This window comes from Ctenopharyngodon idella, chromosome 16, assembly GCF_019924925.1.
Source record: "Ctenopharyngodon idella isolate HZGC_01 chromosome 16, HZGC01, whole genome shotgun sequence".
Lineage (NCBI taxonomy): Eukaryota > Metazoa > Chordata > Actinopteri > Cypriniformes > Xenocyprididae > Ctenopharyngodon > Ctenopharyngodon idella.
Genome location: NC_067235.1, coordinates 26,040,900 through 26,051,680, shown reverse-complemented (window position 1 = coordinate 26,051,680; position 10,781 = coordinate 26,040,900). Strand labels below are relative to the sequence as shown.

At 38.0% G+C, this 10,781-nt stretch overlaps 1 protein-coding gene across 1 annotated transcript; it reads right to left on the bottom strand.

Moving 5' to 3' along the window:
• Positions 1–5: 5 nt before the first annotated feature.
• rps19 (ribosomal protein S19) lies at positions 6–4,782 on the bottom strand. The gene is made up of 6 exons (XM_051865805.1): positions 4,697–4,782; positions 3,957–4,033; positions 3,738–3,838; positions 1,247–1,430; positions 904–958; positions 6–62 (listed from the first exon to the last, which is right to left on the bottom strand). The coding sequence occupies exons 2-6, from the start codon at positions 4,031–4,033 to the stop codon at positions 36–38; spliced, it is 444 nt and encodes a 147-aa protein (XP_051721765.1). The 5' UTR covers positions 4,697–4,782; the 3' UTR covers positions 6–35.
• Between the last annotated feature and the right edge of the window lie 5,999 nt (positions 4,783–10,781).

The window sequence follows — 10,781 nt, the reverse complement described above, 5'->3', positions numbered from 1 at the left end:
AGTGGTTGGTTCTCAAAAAAAGTTTATTTTACACTTCAAGATTTCTTGCTTGCAGCAGCAACCTGCAACAGATAAGAAAAAGATCAGGATTAAGAGACATCAGTCTGCTTATTTCCTGCACTTTGTCACACCAAAATCCTTGATAAGCTAATCAACAGTGGGGAAACATTCAGGAGCCTTTCAGGTTCTGGACGCGATATTAGCCAGGAGATTAGGAGCAACATTGGGTTCTACGCTGACACTGTTTTTGCTCATGCCACCAATGAGAAGCCAAGCATATCAACAGTGCTCTGGAAAGAGTCAAGAGTGCAGAAAACACAGCCAAGGCAAGCACAACAAGAAAATCACGTTAACTCATCTGAATTCAGCTCATTAAGGGGATCAGGCAGAATAAAACGCCGCCATACGGCAGCCCAGCGAGCATGAAATTCAATCGGCTTGTTTACTTCCTCCAGCATCGGATTGGCGCACAGCGGTAGCTCGCAGGGAAAGCGGAGGACCAACAGAGGGGCAAAACGCAAGCAAAGGCTTTGAAGGGGATGTGCATGCACTTCCTTTCTGAAGATAGTTCTGTGTCCACATTAAAATCAAAGCTACTGCAGTCCAAACTTAATCGTGAGGCCTTACGAGTGAAAATAGGTTCATCACATTCAGTACTTGGATCTGCTCTAACTCATGTTGCTTTTGTGCAGCAACATCATTTAAATTCCTCTGAAATTTTAATTTACAACTAAGGCGAACAGTAATTCATGTGAACTCTGAGAACCGCCATCTGTTGTACGGTATCTGACTAGCTTCAGAAGCCTGACTTGACTAAAATCAATAGCATCTTAAATGCAATTTTTGAAAAATCAATGTTACAAATGCTCAAGTTTAGAAATACAGTAATACAATAACACTTACCTGCCCAGCAATTCTGTCCAGGTCTCTGGTCCCCTGAGGGGTCAGTCTACGCCCACTGTGAAACAAACAATTTAGAATTAGTTGGAAACACCATGGATCTTAGCACAATAACAATATAGATCAGGGGTGTCCAAACCTGCTCCTGGAGGCCCACTGTCCTTCATAGTTTGGCTCCAATTTGCCTCAACAAAACTGCCTGAGTTTTTCTAGTATGTCTAATGATTAGCTGGTTCAGGTGTGTTTAATTGGGGTTGGAGCTAAACTCTGCAGGACAATGGCCCTCCAGGAGCAGGACTGGGCACCCCTGATATAGATCATACATAGTTAAAACAAGTCTACTCACCCATTGGGGTCTTTCTCCACCATCTTGAGACCCTCAAGGGCCTGGAGCACTTTACGGGCCACGTTCTTAGAACCCACGCTGAAGTGAGAGGGGCACACGCCATTCCTCTTACGCCCGCCGTAGATCTTGGTCATAGAGCCCACACCAACACCTCCACGCAGGTACAGGTGACGCACTGTGGAGGCTGAGAGAGGACAGAGAGGGTCAGGAGAAGACATTTCTGCAGGGCAGTGGAGTACAAAAAAAAAAAAAAAAAAAAGGCAATATGCCAAGAAACACTTCACTCTCTTTAAAAAAAAAAAAAAAAAAAAAAAACCACCAAACGCAAGTCTATTCAAACTCACAGCAAAAATGCAGCACACACGGCATAAAATCTGTAATATCAGGTCCTAACTACTCAAACTCAGCTCTTAAAATTTACAGTGTTCCAAGCAGGATGTTTGCTTCCGAAAGGCTCAGTTTCTCAGCACACACCAGAAACTGCTGACACAATAACAGGAAAAGGTCATCAATAATTGAGCCCAATCCTGACACAATCGCTTGCTTTTACCATCTATTGTTTTTTCGCTAGATTCTCAGAGTAAACATTTAAAGCCACTAAACTTTGTCATCATTTGAAAAACACTACATTTCTGCTTATAGCACAAGGCATTCAAATGGATAATCGATCACAAAACAGCAAAACAAAATTTTAACCACACTAATGAGCATACCAGAGGGCAAGCTAAATGCATTTGCTAAAATTTGCATACCAAAAAGATGCACGAGCAATTCAATGCCTTCATTGCTCAAAATGCACATCTTAACATTTAATGTAAACTTGCAAATTGTGCCGAGTAACTTTAAAGCTGTGAAAAATAATTTTATAATACAATATTACTGTCTAATTAAACCACACTCTGTACAAGTGTTTTTTATATTCTTTGGCAAAATGTGACTTAAGTTTAAACTGCACAATTATTGCAGTCATCTCAAATAATTGCAGTTGGATAAAAACCACAATCAGATGATCATGACAGAACTATTTCTATCTGTTATTGTTTTTTTTTTATATTTTTATATAATATATTTACATATTTTTTTATAACAAATGGCAAGCAGTATATTTTATATAAAACTGCTTGCCATTTGTTTCTGACCCCTTTACATCGCTACTTGGAGACGTTGAAACAATGAATACTTGAGAAACACTTTCCACTGTATTTAAATGAGTTCATCTAACATTTCTCAGTGTTCCATACCATAATAGTGCATACTGAAATGATCAAAAACCATGAACCTTTAGTGGTATTGACCACACAAGTTCATTATTGCCAATACTGACACTTGTCTTGTCTACTGTAAACTCATTCAAAACAAGTTAATTTACAATTTTGTGCAACAAAACTGGGACCATGTCATACAATGTTCAGTATAGACCAGGTACAGAATAATTGAATATAAAAGCCCACATTTTACTGGCTTTTGACAAATGCAGATAATTACACCACTTTTAAAGACAAAAATATATTCCACATGCCTAGCAGAAAGCCTAAATGGCTATTATACCCAAAAATGAAATTTCTATCAAGTACTCACCCTAATGTCATCCCAAACCCGTAAGACCTTCGCTCATCTTCGGAACATAAATTAAGATATTTTTGATGAAATCCTAGGGTTCCTGAACCACACATAGGCAACGCCATTGCACACTGAGGTCAAGAAAGGTTAAAATAGTTGTTAAAATAGTCCATGTGACTACAGTGGTTCAACTTTAATGTTATGAAGTGACAAGAATACTTGTGCCCAAAAACAAAAAAATAACCACTTTATTCAACTATTTCTCTCGCCTGTCAGTCTCCTACAATGTTGACATAGTGAATGCAATGCAGCGCTTCAGGGTTCTACATCAGAACAGAGACTCATTTTTGGCCAGCTCCTGCGTCAGCATCACACTCATGCGCCATGCTGCTCACGTGTACAGTGTCAGCCAATACTGAGCCAGCGTTTGGACAAACACGGGAGCACTGCACTGCATTCACTACAACAACAGCGTAGGAGAATGACGGGAGCGAAAAAATTGTTCATTAAAGTAGTTATTTTTGTTTCGTTGTTGCTCACAAAAAGTATTCTCGTTGCTTCATAACATTAAGGCTAAACCACTGTAGTCACATGGACTATTTTAACAATGTCTTTAATACCTTTCTGGACCTCAAAAGGTGCAATGACGTTGCTGCCTATGTGTGTGGTTCAGAAACCCTCAGATTTCATCAAAAATATCTTAATTTGTGTTCCCGAAGATGAACGAAGGTCTTACGAGTTTGGGATAACATGATGGTGAGTAATTAATGACAGAAGTGTAATTTTTGGGTGAACTAGCCCTTTAAGTGTGGTACATGGCTTAAATGAACTAATGCACAGCCAACATCCTTATTCTCCAGTATCTGAGGTTCAAGCAACTTTTTGAACTATGCATGTCCATGAGCTCTTGTAAAAGTAATGACACACTCACCAGCTCTGATGTAGAACCAGTTCTCATCGCAGGGAGCCAGCTCTTTATGCTTGGCCAGCTTGACAATGTCAACCCAGTCAGGCACCTTCAGCTTCCCCGACCTGTCAAAACACCAGGTTACAAAATGAGTTACAGTATATACAAACCAAAAAACGTCTCAAATATAACGGTAGGGATATGAATACAATCAACACTCAACACAAAGACAGTTGAACTGACTTCTTGAGGAAAGCTGCCAGCGCGCGGACAAACTCCTGCTGGTTGACGTCTTTCACTGTTACACCACCGCCTGGCATCTGAAAATGATAATCAATATTAAATTTAAGTCACATACAGGCCTATTTTACAGTTCTTTAACAAGAGCAAGTCACATGTAAAACGTTTAGCTAGCACGAATATAAGCTACATATTTAAGAAAGCCTAAGGACAGTGTTGTTACAGATACAGATGTAGATTACAGATACAGAACAACACTTAATAACAAAAGCCTAAATATAATAGTAAGCGCAAGTGTTCGGTTTTGTGGGTAGTTGGCTGTTAGAAACAGCGTGTTAGCAATACGGCTAACGACCACGTTTATACCGAGGCGGAAGAAAATGTACACAAGCAAGACTTGCAAATAACAAATTATAAGACCAGTGTTTTAAACCACGCAACGACTATGTTATTACTATTAATTCACGTCCTTTTATCGCAGTTAAGTAAAGTGATACATGTTGAGTAGACCAGGCCTCAATGCTAGTGCATGGGCGCAGCCATTGGAAGACCGGGGATTCTTAGCATGCGATCTAATTTCATTTTTCAAAAACACTACGCGTTCCATTTCTGCGTCATTTCATTGATAGTCCGGTGTTAATATGATTACTGCTACATAACAAGGTGGATGTAGGCGCAAACTAGTGACCAAAAAATGCTTAAAAGTCACTTTATAACCTAGAAAGACACGGAGTATGATTTACCTTGCTTGTGGACAGCAAAAGGAAGAGGGACGTGCAGGGTTTCCTACGCGTGTTAACAGGGGCGAGTCGCGTTTGTTATCGCGAGATTTGAGTATGGTGCAGCGAGTGAGGTCGTATATTCAACTTCACCATATGTGCTAATTTGGGGGTTTAAACCGTCTAGTAACAATGTTTTGTAAACAAAAACAATAACTTATATCTAAATATAACAGTTTAGTTCAATTTAGTATAATATGGGTTCACTGGGCACACATAAATAAATGTAAGTGTTTAAAAACGTTTGGTTTCCATTTCCACCTATACAAAGTAACCTTAAATTTGAGACAAATGACTAAAACATTAAAAAAAAAATCAACATAAATGTTCTATAACGGGGGGTGGGGGTGGAGGGCAGTTATGTGACATTCAATCAGAAAGTTGAGCTCTTTCCCTAATTAAACCTTCAAGAAAAAAAAAAAAATATATATATATATATATATAGTCTGTTTTTACCATCTCAACAAACTAATGAAGTGAGTAAAATTTGTCACGGTCCACAAATTTGATCTAAATTTGAATTTATTTTTATTTCTGTTCTTGAATCTGTTATTGCTAAATCTATCTGCATTAATACGCAGACACATGCACACTGCAAAGCTTTGGAAGTGCTTGATGCATTGATGTTCAGCGTGTGTAGGCATAGTGATTATGACCATAGCAACAAGGAATACATGGATGGCAAATTAACAAATGTGACTTTTCAGCTATTTTTGAACAAACTAACTTGAGTAGAAGTAGTGTATTAGGTATTTAGAGTGTTTTTTGCTGTTGTTGTCAAAATACATGTAAATGCATACAAGTTATGTCTTTTGCAGCTGTTTGGAAATTAACTGTGACTTTCTTCGACATTTCGGGTAGTGAGTGCTGAACATAACCTTTGATTTTCAACAGACCAAGGTTGTTTATTATGTGTATGTTTTTACGCATTTCATGCAGTGAAATAGAAGCTAACATACACTCTTAAAAATAAAGGTTTCAAAAAGGGGTTTTCACAGCGATGCCATAACAGAGGTGTAAAAACCATACTTCAGTAAAAATACATATACCTTACAATGAAAATGACTAAGTTAGAAGGTACCAATTCCAATACGACTTGAGTAAATAACAGTATAGTATTTTACTTGTACTGAATGTAGACTCAAAGATCCACTAGTCCTTAAGAGACATGCCAGTGAAAAAAACAAATCAAGAAACAGTTGATTTATGATGAGAGCAATCACCTTTATTTTCTAAAGTCAAAATAAACCTGAACACCTCAAAATTTCAATAAATCAAGATCACAACAGACTCTTAAACATCTACAAACACTTAAGGCTCAGTTAAGCTCAAGTGCTCACAAAGTGAATAAGTAAACCAATATCCTTCAAAAAGGTCTCTTCAGCAGATAAATAAAATAATGTTAAGTAAAATTAACTCAATGCCTACTTGCACTGGATGTATATGGTTTTGGCCTCAACACCGGCTGCAAGCATGTCCTCATCTCATATGAAACACTTGTGATTCAGCAACTACCTGTTAATGCACTTGCATTCACGTAAAGTAGCCTTGTTGACAAGTTTGGGTGAATAAAGGCAAAAACGCATAAGATATAGTACCTTCAATGCACTGTAGATGGTGATATCACTTCTTTTGTAGCAGAAATAAACTGCTGCAGAAAAAGTTAGGTGCCGTGCAAAATGTAATGAGTAACTGCACTACTCATTACAAATGTATTGGAGTAAAGTGTATATATAAAAAGTATATTTAAAAAAAACAGTCAAGTAAAGAAAGTTGATAATATCTTTGATACTCAGTAAAACAAAGTAGCCAAAAAGATACTTAAAGGATTAGTTCACTTTCAAATGAAAATTACCCCAAGCTTTACTCACCCTTAAGCCATCCTAGGTGTATATGACTTTCTTCTTTCTGATAAACACAATCAGAGAAATATTAATAAATATCTTGACGCATCCGAGCTTTATAATGGCAGTGAGCGAGGATCAACAAGTATGAGCTGAAGAAAGTGTCTCCATCCACATCCATCATAAACGTGTACTCCACATGGCTCCGGGGGGGTTAATAAAGGCCTTCTGAAGTGAAGCGATGCGTTAGTGTAAAAAAAAAAAATCAATTTTTAGCAAGTTATGAAGTAAAATATCTAGCTTCCGCCAGACTGCCTTCCATATCCAAATTACAGAAAAAAACAGAACTGGCGTTGCGTCAGTTAAGCTTTTTCCATAAGTTGAATAGGGAAGGTGTAGGACGTCGTGTAAGCGTTTTGAACTGCGAGAGTTTTACACTTTCTTCGTAAGTTGAATATGGAAGGCAGTCTGGCGGAAGCTAAATATTTATGGATATTTTTTTTACACAAACACATCGCTTCACTTCAGAAGGCCTTTATTAACCTCGCAGAGCCGTGTTTATGATGGATGGATGTGGATGGATGCACTTTCTTCAGCTCATACTCGTTGGTATCGCTCACTGCCATTATAAAGTTCGGATGCGTCAGGATATTTATTAATATTTCTCCGATTGTGTTCATCAGAAATAAGAAAGTCATATATACCTAGGATGGCTTGAGGGTGAGTAAAGTTTGGGGACATATTCATTTGAAAGTGAACTAATCCTTTAAGTACAGTAACTAACTGTCGGCGTTGATAGCCTAGTGGTTAGTGGTTGGTGCAAAGGCGTTCACGGTGACCCGAGTTCGATTCCCGTCTTGAGGTCCTTTGCTGATCCTGCCCCCCTCTCTCTGCATAATGCTCTACTGTCCTCTTCAAATAAAGGCCATAAATTTAACTTAAAAAAAAAAAAGTGCAGTAACTAATTACATTTGCTCAAATACTTTACACCACTGCTATAGAAGAATCATTTTGGGTTCCCCAAAGAACCTTTCAGTGAACAGTTCTTAAAAGAACTATTTTTTATTCTTAATTTAAGAAGAAGAAGAAGAACCTTTTGTGTAATGGATAGGTTCCATGGATGTAAAAAGTTCTTCATGGAACAAATGCCAAAAAAAAAAATCCTTTTATTTTTTAAGAGTATATGACTTTCACAGGCCTTCTGCAACGTGTACGTCTATCAGCCGCTGCCTGCATGCAGCACCACCACCGCATCCGTCCATCACTCTAGACCAGGGGTGTCCAATCCTGCTCCTGGAGGGTCGACATCCTGCAGAGTTTAGCTCCAATACACCTGCCTGGATTTTTCTAGTGAGTCTGAAGACCTTGATTAGCTTCAGATTAATTAGGGTTGGAGTTAAACTTTGCAGGACAGTGGCCCTCTAGGAAGCCCTTGTGTTGAACATCAATTTGAACCACATTGATAGATAAACTACCTGAAACACTTTTACTTTTTTCTTATTCAAATTTTGTGACTTTTTCTTGAATGTGCATGCAAACTTTCAACATGTTTTGAAAAGACTACAAATTTTGGTGACTATGATTGTGTGGTTTCCATGCAATTTGCCAAAAGTAAACCCTTTGAAAAACAGCAATGTGTCAAAACATAAAACCTTTACTGTATCTTGTCAAAGACTTAAATATCAAATAATACAAAAAGCATTTGACTTATGTTAACTCAAGTTTGAAGACTCACCCTCTAAATCATCCAAGAATAATTCTTCATATTTGAGTCTGTCAAAAAAAATTTCTAGTTTTTGGATCTTAATTAGTCTGTTGAAATGCTGAAAATAAGTGTGAGAAACATTTTAACCTCACAAAGATTTGAGATCCAGATATAACCAAAATACTGAAGTAAACAGCAATAAATGCTGTTTACACTAATTACAAATTTATACTTGTTATTTGCACCTGTAGTCAGTAGGCTGGTCATAAAAACATTTTTTTTTTTTTAACAATAGGAGCTGTCATATTGCTCATAATTTCTCATATCTATTTATAACGAATAGAAAATTGTTTTACATGGTTTAACTCTTTAGTGTTTTTCATTGTGTTGATTTTTGCCAAATTGCATGGAACACGATAGGGGTCATGTTGACCTCCTACATAAAAGGGTGGGCTTGAATACAGTGGGAGGGCTTGAATACTTTCCTCACCTTAAGACTGTTTTGTGAAGGTCAATAGGAATCTTGTGTATTAGTACAGTCTGTTTTTTTTTCTTTTCTTTTCTTTTTTCCCTTAAAGAAAAGCAATGATGCAGCCTTATTGAACCGTGGAAGAAATCTATCATTTTCATACCCTGCTGAGAACTGAATTAGTTCATGTGCATCGACACCTAAACTCCCAAGCAGATAAGCCTTTCCTCTCCCCTTCATTCTTCTTTCAACCCAATCATTCCTGCCATATCTGTTTACTTTAGAGATAGAGCCCTGGCGTGCGCAAATCGGTGATGGTGTGTGTCAGTCCCAGACTGTGCATTTCTAAGTGTGTATATGTGAGCTGGGGTCTTTATGTGTTCCTGAATGAGATTGATGTTTATTTATGGTGGCGATGCTGCCCTTTGTACTAGCCAAATGGAATGGGCAGTTCTCCTCACACACTTGAATGGATTGATAAGCCTGCGCACACTGTATTGAGTTGTGGTAAAAATGGTTTATGGTTATGTGTTCACTCTGTCCATCAGCACATTTCAAAAGCACGGAGCGTGTGAGAGGAATTAGCATTGGGTGACAGACAAAAATCCCAGAGCCGACAGATTCATATGCCCTATTTATCTTCGCGTCCAATTACGGTAGGCCTAATTTCAACAGCTTGTTTCTCTCACCTTTTATTCAATTGTAAACGTGTTAGTTTATTAATTAACACGTTTCTTGTTCCTTTCGCCAGTGGAGGACCGTGAATCCGCGAGTATTTGTTGCATCGCTAGGCTCTAGTTGATTAGCAGGAGAAATTAATTGTGCGGAGAGTGAAGTGCAGAAGCATTACAATGAGACGACTTCTAACTTTTACACCATTAATTATTTCAGCTAATCAATTTATTTGAGTGGAGGAAACAATGAAAGAAGCGCAGACCCAGCGGCCCAGCCCGCGCGTGTTGAGCAGCACTGGATTAAGAGATTGTTCATTATTATGAAACACTCCCAGTCATTCCCCGACTGATTACTGTCAGTGGCTGTTGAAAAGGTCAAACTCATTATGATAAAAGACAGGTGGCATATTCAAGCGTTTCGGGGGATATTTTAACAGCTATTTTTTAACGCAAATATGTATTTCCCATTGTCTGGGCACAAAATGAAATAACCTGTCTGTCAGAGCAGCGAGGCAACGTGAACGGGTTGTCACAGCGGCTGTATAGCTGCGTGTGACTTTCAGGCTTTTCCCCTCTGTAGTTTGTGATCACATCCGCCGTCTGGATGAACTGTCACAACAATCTACGCTAACCTTTTCAATGGAGTGTAAACTACGAATGCCATGAGGAATATATCTTTTTTTGTCTTTTATTGTCTTCCTGTATGCAGCTTGTTTAAACGCATATGTGAGCCAAAGCATTTTTAATTTTACAAAACTACTTTTGTCATAAACTAATGCTAATTTTATAAGCTACTGAACTAAGCTAAGCTTGAAAATTAAGATTTCCATATATGGACAGTCTCTGCAAGTAAACAATGCACTTTGTAAAAAAAAAGCTTCATGAGTAAACATGCTACTAAAAATGCTGGTTTAAAGGGATAGTTCACCCAAAAATTTAAATTCTGTCATCATTTACTCCCCCTCAAGTAGTTCCAAACCTGTATAAATTTCTTTGTTTTGCTGAACACAAAGGACAATATTTGGAAGAATGTCAGTAACCAAATTGATCTCGCCCCCCATTGACTGCCATAGTATTTTTGTTTCCTACTATGGTAGTCAATGGGGGGCGAGATCTGCTTGGTTACAAACATTCTTCCAAACATCTTCCTTTGTGTTCAGCAGAACAAAGAAATTTATACAGGTTTGGAACAACTTGAGGGGGAATAAATGATGACAGAATTTTTATTTTTGGGTGAACCATTCCTTTCAAAACAACCCAAGCTGGGTTAAAAATGGACAAACCCAGCAACTGGGTTGTTTTAAATGTTTGCCCAACATGCTGTGTAGTTTTTTTTTTTAACTCAAATATTGTTTAA

Coding starts and splice junctions, on each gene's coding strand:
- rps19 (XM_051865805.1), bottom strand. CDS start 4,033: ATGCCAGGCGGTGGTGTAACAGTGAAAGACGTCAACCAGCAGGAGTTT. Junction 3,839..3,956: donor CTGGCAGCTTTCCTCAAGAA/GTCAGTTCAACT, acceptor GTGTTTTGACAG/GTCGGGGAAGCTGAAGGTGC. Junction 959..1,246: donor GTGGAGAAAGACCCCAATGG/GTGAGTAGACTT, acceptor TTTGTTTCACAG/TGGGCGTAGACTGACCCCTC.